The sequence below is a fragment of the Parasteatoda tepidariorum genome, chromosome 2 (assembly GCF_043381705.1).
Source record: "Parasteatoda tepidariorum isolate YZ-2023 chromosome 2, CAS_Ptep_4.0, whole genome shotgun sequence".
NCBI classification, from domain to species: domain Eukaryota; kingdom Metazoa; phylum Arthropoda; class Arachnida; order Araneae; family Theridiidae; genus Parasteatoda; species Parasteatoda tepidariorum.
In genome coordinates this window covers 16,816,630-16,833,162 of record NC_092205.1, presented here as the reverse complement: position 1 = coordinate 16,833,162, position 16,533 = coordinate 16,816,630, and the positions used below count along the sequence as shown (strand labels likewise).

At 30.1% G+C, this 16,533-nt stretch overlaps 1 protein-coding gene across 1 annotated transcript in view; it reads right to left on the bottom strand.

Annotated features, from left to right (window-relative positions):
- Window positions 1-15,282: 15,282 nt before the first annotated feature.
- The window catches only part of LOC107442257 (sn-1-specific diacylglycerol lipase ABHD11-like), a 22,568-nt gene continuing 21,317 nt past the window's right edge, over window positions 15,283-16,533 (bottom strand). Inside the window, exon 6 of the mRNA XM_043050303.2 lies at window positions 15,283-15,858. Within this exon, the coding sequence (XP_042906237.1) occupies window positions 15,723-15,858 (136 nt within the window). The 3' untranslated portion in view covers window positions 15,283-15,722. The remainder of the gene's footprint in view (window positions 15,859-16,533) is intronic.

Here is a 16,533-nt window from a genome sequence, read left to right as displayed (position 1 = left end):
ACCTGAGCGTCGACATGAGTGGTTCGCTCACCAGGAGGAAAAATCAGCAATATTAAAATAATTAAAACGTAAAACGTTTCGTTTCTAGTTCCGAGCAATAACTGACTGTGGCTTTACCGTTCAATTTTGATTTTTTAATAAAGTACTTTTATTTACAATGTTTAAGAATTGTAAAGATGATTTAAGGTCGAGAAATTAATCTGGAGATTAATGATAACATGATTGTGGTAAAATTAATTTATATAATTAAAATTTGTGCAAAATATTATACTGACTCTGAAACTGTAAGTGATCTTGTAAATTTAATAGTAGAAGAATCAAAACAATTAAAGTTAGAGAGTTTAAAGCTCATAAGAGCAAAAACTGAACTAGAAATTGCCCGTATTCTTACTGAGCAAAAAAAGAATAATATAGAAGTACTTGAATCTAATAATTCCCTTGATTCTTTGATTAAGAATATTAGAACAGTAAATATTAAAGTGAACCCGGAAATTGGGGATTCTTTTTTACATCAAAACGAGCATTTATTGTTACCAGATAAATCCGAGATTCTTTTTAATCTGCTTAGTGAAAGATATTTCTAAAAATATTTTTTGAAGCATTGTTTGGCATGACATTCATGATTTATTTCTGTTATTTAAGCTTGAAAACATTATCAAAATTAAGTATAAATTGCATGAATCAACGTTCAACGTTCAATCAACGTTCTATAGAAAAGTGACTCAAATTTAGTATAATATAAGTCCTTAGACCCTTTGATCTAAAATACTACTATGGAGGCATAAGGCAAACATGCAATACCTCAGATCAATTTTGTTTACTGTCGTATGGCAGATTGATACACTGAAACACAACTTAAATAACAAATTCAACGCAATTTCAACGTTATGTAGTACCCAAAATAATCGAATGAATTTAGGAAATTTACGTAAAAAGGTTATTGATGAACAATCTAAATCTAAAAGGTTATTGATTAACAACCTAAACTTTGTTAATTGCCAGCCCTAAACTTTGCTAGAAATTAAAAAACTTGTCTTGATAAATAATAAAATGACTCACATTTCTAAAAGCTGTCTTCATAGCTGTCAATGATCCCATATTGTGTCCAACAAGTAATATTTTTTGGGGGGGAAGGAACAACAAGTAATAACTATTCTATCCATGAGTAGTAATAAATCACCGACATTGATTTTAAAGTCGAATACGTCCACCCAATCACTATCTCCATGGCTTCGAGCGTCGATGGCAAATACCTATTGCAAGACACAATTTTAAGCTTTTCACAAGGAACAAATACGCAATTTATCTAAGTTAAATAAATTTCGATTTGATTCAGTTTCTGATCGTATACATTCTATCTCTTTTGATTAAATTGATTAGTTTTGAAAAATTTTTGACAAATATTTTTAAAATGGTTTCTATGTTAGAGATATTTAAGGGGGTTTAGTTGAATTGATTTTCGAAAGGGAAATTAAATCTGTTTTATGTCTTGAAACAAAATACATGCATATTTGTTTTAATACCTTCAGTTTTCTACTGCAAATGAAGAACTAGCTTAACAATGGAAGGTAAACTCAACAATGAAAAGATAATTCTGAAATGTGCAGGGAAAAATAAGCGCAGTAAATCACCTGATTTAGACGAGAAATATTTTTGACGAAAAGCAGGAAATGTTTTCAAAATTTCTAAAATTCTGACTAAAATTTAATAATAAACAGCCTTGAATGATCTTGGAACTTTTCTAAATTAATCAAATTTCGACGGCTGATCGATACCAATTCCGCATCCGGCTTGCACCGACCCCAGTGCTGACGTGAAATATCCTCAGTGGTAGACGGATCATGGGTTAGAGTCCCCTTGCCGCCAGGCTAACCTTGGGAGGTTCTCGTGGTCTTCCTCTCCATGTAACGCAAATGCGGGTTAGTTCCATCAAAAAGTCCTCCACGATGGCAAATTTCTCCCAATACTTGATCCAGGAGTTCCCTTGTCTTCTGGATTGGGTTCAAAATTACAAGGCTACGCGGAGTTGAACATTAGAAGTCGTAAACCCAAAAATTGGGTCGGCTGTTCAACGACGGTTATAAAATAAAATAAACTAATCAAAATACTTTCTAGTCTTATCTAATTCTTTTAAGTCACGGCGGCAAAGAAATTGCTCATTTCTTTTTCGAGAAAGCTACAATAATTGAAACATCAAGTATGTAAGTTCTCATAAGTATAAAAGTGTAAACATGCCTGTTAAAAAATTTCTGAATGAAAATTTTTTCTCACGTGCATGACGAAACAAACTGAGTTATAAGTTGGGAAGAATTAGTGAAAGGATACAAGTGAATGGCTCATATCAATAAACAAAGCGTTCTATTTTATGTTTTAATTATGCTTTTAATATACATGTTCAGTAATAATAATTTTATTCATGACAATAATATAATAATTCTTTTTCAGGGACAATTCAATTTATAATTCCGATTTTATGGTTCCGAAATCTATAACTGCGTTTTTAACGAAGTTGGGATTCTATAATAGTAATTATTTTTTTTAAAAGTATAATTATTGTTTTTCTATTGCATGTCATTTATTTCATTTTATTTCTTTTTTTATTTCAATAACGTCTTTTTTACTAAATATTTTAATTTTTTAAAGAGGAATCAGTTTTAAAAATTCAAATCCCGAAACTTTATACTACAACAAATGTAAGAAACAACTTTTGAAAGAAAAACAAAAACTTTTATTAAAATTTACACACGCCGTTATTCTAAAAACTCAAAATCTAAATCGTACACAAGAACTGTTGTTGCCAAAACATGGAATACTAAATATGTAATAAGAATATAATAAATGTTCACGTGCACACTTTTACACTCGACCATCCTGACTTTTGGACGACCTCGTCCCTTCAAAACAAGTTATAATCCTTCAAGTAATGCGGCACTTTTTTACATCTCTTTGGTCTACTGTTATCTTGGCTTAAATTTTTATTTGGATCGTCGTTGCATTGATTTGTACTGTTGTTGTCGTTTATGGGTTCACAAGCAATGAAGTTTTCCTTACTTCCAGTAATATTGTCCCCATCATCAGACAGATCTTCGTCGTTGACCAGATGAAATAGTTTCATTTGCGAAGCGTGGGCGGTAGTCGTATAATTATGTTGCCTTCTTCTTCCTTGTCCAACTACGCGTAANGGCCCTTGATAAGGCTAACATAAGTTATATGCTAAATTAATAGGATGTCTAAGAAAGAATAGAGCAGTGCTCAATATTAATAAAAAATCCATTGGTTAATTAACATTTTATTTAATTACTAATTTTTACATATTAATTAATTGAAATATGCGTCATTTAATGCTTAAAATTTATTAGAACAGTTCCTTCTGGCCCTTGATAAGGCTAACATAAGTTATATGCTAAATTAATAGGATGTCTAAGAAAGAATAGAGCAGTGCTCAATATTAATAAAGAATCCATTGGTTAATTAACATTTTATTTAATTACTAATTTTTACATATTAATTAATTGAAATATGCGTCATTTAATGCTTAAAATTTATTAGAACAGTTCCTTCTGGCCCTTGATAAGGCTAACATAAGTTATATGCTAAATTAATAGGATGTCTAAGAAAGAATAGAGCAGTGCTCAATATTAATAAAAAATCCATTGGTTAATTAACATTTTATTTAATTACTAATTTTTACATATTAATTAATTGAAATATGAGTCATTTAATGCTTAAAATTTATTAGAACAGTTCCTTCTGGCCCTTGATAAGGCTAACATAAGTTATATGCTAAATTAATAGGATGTCTAAAAAAGAATAGAGCAGTGCTCAATATTAATAAAGAATCCATTGGTTAATTAACATTTTATTTAATTACTAATTTTTACATATTAATTAATTGAAATATGAGTCATTTAATGCTTAAAATTTATTAGAACAGTTCCTTCTGGCCCTTGATAAGGCTAACATAAGTTATATGCTAAATTAATAGGATGTCTAAAAAAGAATAGAGCAGTGCTCAATATTTATTAAGAACCCATTATTTAACTAACATTATATTTAATTATACTAATTTTAGCATTGAAATCATCACCATTTAATGCATAAAAGTTCATTTAAATCATTACCATTTAATGCATAAATGTTATAAGTTACAGTTTTTTCACTCCGTGAAAAGGTTCACATAAGATATATGTTAAATTCATAAGATCTACGACATATTCGTCCGACGAAAAAGAAAAGAGCAGTGTTCTTTATTTATAAAGAATTTATTCGTCAATTAACATTATATTTAATTACAAATTTTAACAAATTATATAATTGACATCAGCGCCATTCAATTGACCCTTGATCATGATGACCCTTGATTTTTAAAAAATATATCGTTAAGGCTACAGGTTATTGCAAACCAGGTACAATAAAGAAATTTTTAATTTATGGTTTGTTTATAGTTTAAAAGTCTACTTAAAACTCTGTTATTACATGCAGTAATTGGGTTTAAAGTAGGATTTTTCTGAGATAAGACTTTCTGAAACTAATTTTATGAAAATTGCTAAAAAAAATGAATTTTAACTTTTCAAGGAAAATTTATTTCCTATGTCTGTTTAAAAAAACTCCGTTTATGCAATTTTTTCAAGAGTAAAGTTCTTCAATGTTAATTTCTTCATATGGTTTGTTGTGAATAACATTATTATAATATTTGAGTGATGATGTTGCTATGTGAATCTTTGAATAGATTCCATACCTTCTGTTGTTTATGTAGCTGCAAGTATATTCAAGATCAAAGGTTTGTAAAGCACTAAAAATGACAGGTGGTAGGAAATTAATAGTCACAATAGCTCATTCGAAGATATGAAGTTTGACAAAAAATCCTTTTCATTTCAGCAGCAAAGCAAAAATCATTATTTTTTTTCCATTTACAGANGCTGCAAGTATATTCAAGATCAAAGGTTTGTAAAGCACTAAAAATGACAGGTGGTAAGAAATTAATAGTCACAATAACTCATTCGAAGATATGAAGTTTGACAAAAAATCCTTTTCATTTCTGCAGCAAAGCAAAAATCACTATTTTTTTTCCATTTACTAGCCAAAGTATCTGATAATGCATATTATTAATACTTATTATTATTTTCAAAAAAAATATAGCTAAAGTAGTTAATATTTCTTACTAAAATTGTTTAAGTTATTATTTAATTATCATAAATCAAACATGAGTAAATAAAATAATAGTTGTTTTTGTCCAAATTCAACAATCTAACGAATTTTAAAGAGGGAGAAAAATTTATTAATTATATATCCAATGAAGACTTTATTAGTTTAAACCAGATAATATTACTGCAAAAAACATTTATTAAGTTACTCTGGCTAAAACAAGTCTTTCTTCATTATTGATATAAACTTAAGACTCTATAGATATCAAAGCACTTGAATTTAGATCATAAAACTAAATGGATCTTATTAAAACATGTTAATAGCAAGCAAATTATTTTATATATAGCTAATGGAAAATTTTAATTTAAAAATTTCATGGAACTCTTAAACATTTAGTCTCTTTCCGAAATCTGCTTTGAAAAATAATAATAATTCTCCCCTTAAATTTTTCTTCGTATGACACCTTCATTATCAATGAAAACAGTCTTCATTCATAATCATGACTGGTCTCATTGGAAATTAAAAAAAAAAATGTTCTCGAAATTCTCCTTAATTGTCAACATATTCCTCTTCAAGGGTGATAAATTTATTCCAACGCTCCTCTCAACCTTCGATGCCGTTTTTGTAGAACGATTTGCCTTTGCTCTTAAAATAGGTCACAGTTTTAACAATAAATTCGTCGTTTGAGCCTAATTTCTTTCCCTGGAGCATCTTTTTGAGTTCTACAAAGAGTCAATAGTCGCTAAAAGCCAAATCTGGAGAATATGGAGGATTAGAAAGTAATTCAAAGCGTAATCCATTCAATTTAACCACCGCTTTCATTGATTTGTAACAAGGGGCACTGTCTCGGTGATACAAAACTTTTTTTTCTTCATATGAGGGGCTGCTTTTTCTTAATTTCCTCGCTCAGTCGATCCAATAATTGCATTTAATATTCGCTATTGATAATGTTGTAGGAGCATCTTCCTTGGCGCACTCTGTAATCACTCCAACATGGCAACCTTAACCCTTTCATTGAGTCTATGCTTGAACGCTATTGGAAAAACAACACGAAAAAATAAACGCTTTATATAGTACCAGTGGGCCGTGCCCCCTTCTCGCTAACGCTCGCCAACCCCCAAAAATTGCTACGTAATCTTATATGGTTTGCTTCGCAAACCAAGCTCGCTTCGCTCGCTACTAACTTAGGTACATTGCAAATGCACAAGATTGTCGCAGCTGATGCTCTCTGGTTATTCCAGTTTCCCTTTTTAAAAGTTCTATATGTTAAGCCACCTCAGCTAGATTTGACATGTGACATTTTTAGCGGCAATCATTGGTCGATTCGCCGTGTAAGAGAAATAGTAACGTAAGCAAAACAAAGCAAGCGTTGCCACCGGCGGAAAAGAATAACAGCCAAAATTTGGGAGCCACGTAAGAAAATTACATATATAGTATAGTTCTATTCATTTAACGCAAACTCCGCATATATATCTTTTATGAAATAGTCAAAGAAATAAAATATCTTGCGAGTCCAAAAATACGGAAGCCATAACCTTGCTAGCTGACTTTTGAGTTTTTGGTTGCAGCGGATGACTTCCACCGGCTGCTGTCCACTCAGCTGAAGATCTTTTTTATTCAAGAATGTAGTAATGAATCTATGTTTTATCCATTGTCACATACCGACGAATGAAAATCTTTTTATCTCTCTATAGCAGTTCCAAACGGCGTTTTGAATCGTCGTTTCGTTAGGTCCATTGTGTAAAAACACGGCTCCGATTTCAAAATCAACTTGTGCATGCTCAATGTAAAATTGTAAACACACTAACATCTGATATCCTTAAGATGGCAACTATCACACTCAATTTCACATAACGGTCATCCGAAACCATTTTATGAACCTTTTTCGTGTTTTCTGGAGCAATTGCTGATTTTGTATAACCAGAGCATTTAGCGTTATCAGTGTCTTTACCGATTCAGGAAGCGCCATTCAATAATCTTTGATTTCCCAGGAGCTGAGTCTCCATAACGCTTATCAAGCCAATGTTTTGCTTCAACAGTATCTTCCCATCAAAAAGCAATGCTTAATCAAAACACGAAATTCTTTTTTATCCAGTGTTCTCAAAATTGCAATAACAGAGTCACTTATACCACTTGTGACCTCTAAACCTAAAATAAAAATATAATAAAATTATGACAATTATCGTTTGAAAGTTGCTACTACCCAGAAATCATATGCAGTTAGCAAGTGGTGACTTTTATGTGTAACACCAGAGACTAATTACGTGGTGTGTTACGTTCACGTTATTAACAAATTCAACTGTACATTAAGTTTTGAATTTTTTTAGAAAAGAATGGAGGAGCTTAAAAACCGTTCATTCACATTGAAATACTTTAAAGAAATCTATTGTGATAAAATCAAAAGAAAAAGTGTAATCTGAATCGTTTTAAAGCTTTTTTTGTTTTTCTCTTGTTGGCAACCTCAGTCTACTCAGTACTTGTTTACATCTTCTCTGTGGTCACGCTGCTGTGTGAAGTTGTTATATGTTCATGACCTTTTTTAATTAATAATAACGAAGTATTTTAGCTGCGTGATATTTTATTTAATACTTAGTACACTTAATTTTTTAGGTTATGGGCCCAGCGATTAATCTGCTAGTACAAGCTATTCTTTGTGAATCGCTTTGTATCTGAGAGTCCGAGCACCTGCTGTCTCTGTAAATGTTTGCATTGCTACTAGAAATGATTTGCAGTTGAGGCACGAAAGGTGTCATCCGAATAAAGCACATGTTAATGAGATTCTAAATAGATATGATTTTAAAGTTGCATGTAAAAATGAATTGTGTGATGGATGTTGTTTTGATAAACAATGCAGGAAGCCATTTGGAGCTAGGGAACGCCCAACAAAAGTAGGAGAGGTGATATATGCTGATGTAGTTGGCCCTATGCACGAGAAATCTCTTGGTAATTCAAAATATTTTGTGTGTTTTAGAGATGATTTTTCAAAATAGCAGAATGTACTTCTTACAAACTAAAAATGAAGTAACCAAGAGTTTTCAAAATTTCATGAATAAAGCCAAAAATGCAGGACATACAATCCAAGAATTCTTGAGTGATGGAGGAAGAGAATTTCCGAATTCTGAAATAAAGAACATTCTTAAAAGTGACGGAGTGACCTCTCGTATATCTATGCCATATGCACCAGAGCTGAATGGTGCTGCTGAAGGTGAGAATCGTACAGTCGTGGAAAGTGCACGTAGTATGCTACACTCAAAGAATCTTCCCTTAAAGCTGTGTGGCTGAGACAATAAACACAGCTGTATATGTTCTAAATAGGACGGGATCTTCATCAGTCTAGACAAAATGTACCTATGAACTATTGTTTGACATGAAAGTTCCTAGTATCAATCATCTAAAAGTTTTCGGAACAGAATGTTTTGCTCACGTACCCAAGCCAAATAGAAAGAAATGGGATAGTAAGAGACTCAAAGGTATATTTGTTGGTTATTGTGGTGAAAACGGTGGTTATAGAATATATATTAAAGAACAAGACGAAATTATACTGTGTAGAGATGTTATTTTTCGAAATGATGAGGTAGTCTCAGTGGGTACTAATTATTCTTTCAGTGAGTACTAAAAATTCTCCAAATTTGAAGTCTTTAGAGCAATCTAATTTTTTTTCGTATATTTATTTAGTTACATTTATTAATATCTTACAGACAGCAGTGCAGTTTATTGACATTTGCTCAAGAAAAAAAATAAAATACAAATTCTCCAAATTTTGAATGCCAGGAAAATGACTTATTAGCTTAGAAGTTAATAAAACAGTCATTTTAAGCTAATAGCAAGTATTTCAACTTAAGAAACCCAAAAAGACAAAGTTGAAAGCTTAATCTTAACTTTTTATGTAAATAAATTCAAAAAATAATTATTTTGAACAATTTGAACATACCGTTTCTTCTCGGCTTCTCGTTTTTTTTTTCAGTTTATTTTTCCTTGATTGTTTTTAGGCCCCATGTTGTAAAATAACCTAATAAAAAAATTTTATAATAATTTGCATCTATTTTTTTTTTGATTATATTATTTAAATTTAAAATACTTCAAATCATTTTATTTTACAACTTTATTGCATTCTTTAATTTATACACCCAAGTAGAATTTAAAGAATGACAGAATTAAATTGCACAGTGATGTTCTTAGCTTATCCTTAATATTTTAACTATCTGTGATTTTTAAAATAAACCGAAGGCCTTCGCGTTAGACGGACCATGAATTGTTTAAATTAATTCTTTTTTCCACTCCAGAAGGTATCGAAAATGTTTTTGTTGTTGATATGTATAGAATAAAATTGTGCATATTGCAATTTTACATAAACTGGGTATTAGGTAAATATTTGCTTTTCCACTTTACATTATACTGTTTAAAAAAATTTCTGGTGACTGGCATTCATACGCCAGGAAAATGACAGCCAGGAAAATGACAATTTGCTCTTTTTCAGCATTTAACTTTACTTTAATTTTGCATTTCGGCCTAAAACGTTTACTTTCTGCAGAAAACAACAAGGTTTCTTAAAATAACTCAGGTCTATCTATGTAGTTTATGTTATTAATGATTTCAAGAAGACAGAAAAATGTCCACATTAAAACCTACTCCCCTTGTAAAATTTTTTGAAATAGACATTAAACAGGTAAGTTGGTTCTTCAATCCGGAAATAAGACATATGATAGGAGGGAATTCTAATCAATCTCTTAGCCTAAGATATTGATTGCCGGCGCTATCTATTTTGGTTATAAATTACTACAAAAAAGTGGCCAGAAAAGTGACAGATTTTCATGTGAACAACAAATTATTGACAGACAAAAATTATTTTCAACAAAGTTTTTGAAAATAATACCCTCTGCATATATTCTAGAAATGCTTACAACTGTTGAGATAAAAAGAATTAGATATTGAAAAATTTATGCGAAGTTTTGAAGCTAGTTATTATTGAAAATATTGTTTGCGACATACAAGGAAAATGACATTTTTAAATTCAATTAAATATTTTAAATATACAAAACAGTCAATGCTAATGCAAAGTGATCTTAAAATGCTAACAACAATGGTATTTATTACTTTTTTGAAAAAAAAATTATTATAGTAGTTTAGTAGTACTTGATCTCGGAGCAAAAGTCTGTCAATTGTCGTATTACGTGAGAAACGCCCATATATCTTTTTGCAATTTATATCAATCTTTAAAAATTGTGTTTTTGATGATTTAAAAAAATATTTTCTGAGGTGTTTATAAAAATCATTTGCTCATTCTTCTTTTGGATTGAGAATAAAAATAGAAACTTATAAATATCGATTTTAATATTTTCAAAAGTTGAATTTCCTAAATAAGAATTATTCCATTGTTTCGTAATATATTTTTGAAATTAAAGTTCAAATGATCTCAACCAGTTGTGATTTGAATTTTGTGCATTTTACGTGAAAATTTTAATTTTTAAAATTAACTTTGCAATCAAAGTTTAAATAATCTTCACGAGTTAAAAAAGTAGGTTTCTTGCATTAAAAAATATTTTATGGTGTTTCTAAAGAAAATGTGTTGCTCATTAGTTTCCCCGTCTATCATCGAGAAAAAAAAATTTGCTTTGTGAATAAAAATAATAATTATTTTAATTTTGTGCAGTGGAAGGTGAAATTTAATTCTTTTAAAATTGAAATTTAAATATGCTTCTCAATTTATTTCATCCTTTTAAAACTGCTTTTCTCGTTTTTAAAAAATATATAGTGTTTGTAAAAAATAAGCTGCTCTTCTTCCTTTGCATTGAGACTAAAAATAGGAACTACTAAATATCAGTTTTAATATTTTTAAGAAATTAATTTCAAAAACAAGACTTATTCCTTTGCACCTTGATATATTTTTTCATGTTTTAAAAATAAATGCTTGAAATTAAAGTTGAAATATTTTCAACCAGATGTTTTTGCATTTTAAGGTGAAATTTTTTAAAATAAAACTTTGAAATTAAAGTTAAAATATTCTTCATAAGATGTCTCACTCCTTAAAAAACTGTGTTTCTAACTTCAAAAAATAATTTATGGCCTTGGCAAAAAAATGTGTTGCACATTAGTTTCCCCCTTTGGCATGGAGAAGAAAAAATTTGCTTTAAAAATAAAGTATTAGGGTTTTAATTTTGTACCTAACCACAAGCCAGTGAAATTTTGTTTTTTTAAAATTAAACTTTAAACTTAAAATTTAAGTATACTTCTCAATATGTGCCAATCTTTTAAAGCGGAGTTTCTCGTTTTCTTTTAAACTTTGATTCGTTTGTAAAAAATAATTTACTCATTCGTTTTCTTCTTTGCAATCGATAATAAAAATTCCCGCTATTCAAGAGATTTTTTTTTAATTGGTACAAGTAAACTTCTGAAATTAAATTTCAAATATTCTTACAATTTCAGGAAGTCTTTAAACATTTTTTTTCTTTTTAAAAACATTTTCCTAAGCTTTTGCAGAAAAAGCATACCTCATTAGTTATATTCTATCGCCTTGAAAAAATATGAACTAATAACTAATAACAGTTTAAAATTTTTAAAAAATTTAAACAGTTTGAAACTGTGATCTCCATGTGTTTCAAAAAGTATTACATAGAGCTTGCGGAAATATGATCCTCAATAGTTACTCTTTTCATGCCAAAATACAGATTAATACCCATCAAGCTTAATAATATGGATTTCAGGCAATTTTTTTTAAAAATTAAAACTGAGCTAAATTTAAATGAAAAAAACTAAGAATTCATGCAAAGTGGTAATTTCAATCTATAATTTTACATCAACCCGCAATGACTCAGGAGATAGAGAGTTCGCCTTGCAATGAATTGAACCGGGTTCGAATCCCTGCGATGGCTGGTTCATACTAATTCCGCATGCGGCTTGCACCGATCACCAAGCTGACGTGAAATATCCTCAGTGGTAAGTGAATTGTAGGTTAGAATCCCCTTTGCTATCAGGCTAAACGCTGGTTGTTCTCGTGGTCTTCATCTCCATGCAACGCAAATGCTGGTTAGTTCCACCGGAAAGTTCACCACGAAGGAAAATTTCTCCCAATACTTGATCCATGAGCTCCCTTGTCTTCTGGATTGGGTTCAAAATTACAAGGCTGCGGAGTTGAACATCAGTAGTTGTAAATTGTAATTGGTTATAGTTAACAATGTAGTTGTAATTGGTTACAGTTAACAATGTAGTTGTAATTGGTTATAGTTAACAATGAATTGAAGACAGGGTGTGCTTTCGTGGCCTATCTGGAGGGAGAACCTATTGAAAGAAAAACCTTTCGCATCTCTGATCATGTTTCCGTGTTTAAGGCTGAATTATGGGCCATTCTCCAGTCGATTCGTTGGATTAAAGAACAAAGAATTACAGACAATATCTCAATTTATACGGATTCCCTGTCTATCCTGCAAGCTTTGGAAAACAGCAACTCTAAAAAGTATTGAGTCCACTTAATTAAACAAGAATTCACAAACAATATCGTTTTACATTGGATAAAAGCACATGCAGGCCATATGGGAAACGAAGAAGCTGATAGGTTAACTAAATTAGCCTGTGAGAGATCAACGGTCGATGTGTTTGAAGATCGAAGCAGGCGGACTGCAAGAAAAACTTTGGAACGCGAAAAATTGATTGAATGGCAGGAGAGATGGAGTGACAGCTTTACAAAGTAAAGGCACACATTCGAGCTCCTCCCGAAAGTTCAAACGAGGAAAATAATGGGGAATTTCTTTTTAAATCAATTTCTAACTAATCACGGCTGTCATGGACAACATCAGGGCAGGTTTCTTGGGGGAGCTCAGCTGTGCAGTACCTGTCCGCTTGTTCAGGATTGGGAACATATATTAATCTATTGTACAAATTTTAAGCACATCAGAGAGAAAATTTTTCATTCAAAAATTACCTATGAGTTTATAAAGCCGCATTGGTCAAACCCTAAAATAAAAAGGGGAATTGAGGAAATAATAAGAAAATTAATTAGTAACAAGGCACTTCCTTGAATCCTGATGGCCTTTTGCTGCCTATTATTAGGAAAGATACACTTCAAATCACGGTTTATTGATTTACCTGTTACGGTTTGATTTTTACTTGAATTTTCTCTTCAAATGTTTTTTGTGCTTTAATTTCATGCTTTTGTCAATTTCTGACCCTATGTGATTCCTCATTTTGAAAATTTTAATCACTTGTGGTCTTTGAGTTTATATTATATATATATACAGCTGGGCTAACCGTGGAGGTTTTCGTGGTCTTCCTCTCCATGTAACGCAAATTCTNACGATTTTAATTCTGTCAGCGAAGCGAACAAAAATTTATATATATATATATGTATATATATATATATAATGTATGTATATACATATGTCTTTCTTGTTTAAAAAAAAATCTTGGAATTTGATACCTTTACTGTTGTGCCAGCTGTAATTATATTTTGAGTTACGAACATCCTATATTTTCCATGCGAAATTGTTTCCTTTTTTTAACTTTGCACCTTTACTAAAGATGCGACATCAATGTCTCTTCTGATTGTTACTGTTTATTTTCTTTGTAATGTTTGTTTGCATTTAGTTTATTCGTAAGTAGCACTGTTTTCGGGATTTCATATTTAATATTCTACCTCTTTGTTAAAACTCTAATTTGAAAATTTTAAATATGTTTGCTTATGTAATTGAATTGTTGCGCTCACTTCTAACTTTCGGACTGTCACCAGATGCCCCCTTTACGGGGGCGGGACGGGGTTAAGCTCGCTATTAGTAGTTGTAAACTCAAATTTGTGACGGATATTCAGCGACAGTTATAAAATAAAATATAATTTTAGATCGGTAATTTGTCATTCCATTACGAGCATTTCAATTTCAGTTTTAAAATTTTAAATTTAAAATATTTAAACAAGTTAAATAAATTCTGATTTTAATTCTTAAATTCAAAGATAAAAATTTAGCAAAATTTTAGTTTCAGATTTAAATGATACAAAACCATTTTAAATTAAATTAGTTTCCTCTCCAATAAAATGAGTTTAATCGCATGACATACCAGGATTTATGTTTATTTATATCTGTGTGCAGGTTTTCTTTGAATTTTAAAAAATATCTTTTATTTTAAATATAATTCTTATCTGACTACATATTCATGTATTTTGTAATTTTTTTCACTTGTATAAATTTTTAGCCTCTAACTACATTATTCATTTCAATTATAAAAGATAGAGGCATATGATTTCATACATGTGTTATTACTAACCGCATCTAGCTATAAAACAGCATCTAAAAGGTATAGAAAATGCATCTTGTAAGGTAGAGAAATTTTTACAGAAATTTTGTAGCTTTAAAAAATATAAAATTTTAATTTTTCGAATTGTTTTTAAGAAAGCAAATTTTAAAACGTTCAAATTTTCAATTTACTGAAATTAAAACTGGAAAAAAATCGCATAGAGTATTCTTTTCTTTATCAATGCTCCATTTTTATTGCAGACAGAAAGCTGATAAATACAGGTACAAGACACAAATTTAAGAGCTGAGCACCTGTATAACTTTTGATTTAAGGTTATTGGACTTTTACCTACTAAAATGTAATATTAATAGTTAAACAGCTTTAACGTTCATGACAAAACTATTAAGACTACATTTACCAAATTTTAGTTGCACACCATATTTAGAGAATTTAGAATCTAAACTCGACAAATAAAAGATATATTTGTTCAGATAAAAAAAATAATAAAAGGTATGCTTAGATAAATGTAAGAGAACGATTTTGTAATTGATTTTGTAACATAAAACACCGTCTACGCAAATAATTAAAATTGAGATTTATCATCTGAAATTTCGATTATAAAATCAAAAGAAGTTTCTTTTTCACCTTCCACATATTTTTTTACTTTTTGATCTCACTTCTATGTCTCAAAAATGATCTCACTTTTCTGTCTGAAAAACAAACTCGCCCCCTCCCTAATGCCAGTATTTTTAACTGTATGAACAAAATAGGTTTTAACGTTTCCAAACACTGTGTTTCCAATTTAGTACCTTGTATTTTTTACTGAAAAAAGACTCAAACAAAATTTTTTCTATTACAAAGAATGGGAATTGAAACATAATATATGACAAAGGTTTTAACCCTTTATAAGATACCGTGTTTCCCAACTAGGTTCCATTTATTTCATAAGTATTACAAACCACTACAAACATAAAATTATTTTTCGTATTAACAAACCACCAAAAAACGTAACTGATTTCAAAGATAAAGAAAATTTTCAATTTAGCCAAATTATTATACCTGTTTATTATTAACCATTAAATAGTTAAATCTATTTTACTAAAAAAACAATATAAAATATAAACTGAATTATTGCATGAAGAAATTACTTTTAACTAATAGTAATATATCATAAACATATTAAGTAAAAGAGTAAAATAATTACATATCATATTTTGGCATTTTATGATTTGGTATTGCATACAATACCTAGCCATTGTGAAAAATGTTTAATAGTTTAATACTTTTCCCGTTTTTTTTCGTCATTATATATAATACCAGATTTCCAAATTTCTCGGAAACACATACAATATATGTAATTATTCTTTTAAGAATTTCAACAAGGCATTAAAGAAGAGAATCGGAGCATCCGCGTGAATATCGTGAGTAGAAACGTCAATACTAACAAACTGGGCCTTTGGAAAATGTCTCTTAATAATTTCTGTTTCATCATTCCTAGAAAAAAGAACATCGAACAATGAGTAAGTAATATCATTCATCTGTGGTATTTTAAATTGAACCTGTGACTTTCAGTTGACAGGTTTTTATAGAAGATAGGCATAGACAGAATGGCAACACTAACAGAATCTTGAACAAATTATGGGTTGCCTTAGGCTCGGAAATACAATATTGCTAGTAGAAGTAAATATTACTTCGTGTTTGATGTTTTGCAACTAATGTTTCAAAAGAAAAGTGGTAGCAATTGTGGTTCACTTCCTTTCCCTCCAGAAATTAGTTTTCAATATCAAAACAATTCTAATAAAGCTTCAAATCCTAGTACTCTACTCCAATTAACAACATTGCATTTTTGAACCTAAAACAAATCATTAATGAACAACGACAGTAGATAATGAGATGTTTTTGATTCAGGAATACATTAATGATAGTACTATGTAATAAAAATTACTTGGACTTTACGTTTCATTTAAATGTTTAGAATTTGGTAACCAATTTTTGAAAAGAACAATGGTATGGTGATTTACTTCCGTTCTCTCTAAAAATTAGCTTATTCTTTCAAAAAGTCTCAAAATCCATGAAATCTTTGTAAGTTTTACTACTGTCAACAAAAAACAAAAATGCAATTTCGTTGATAGGAGGATCCACTAATTGTTTACATATATAAATTACCTA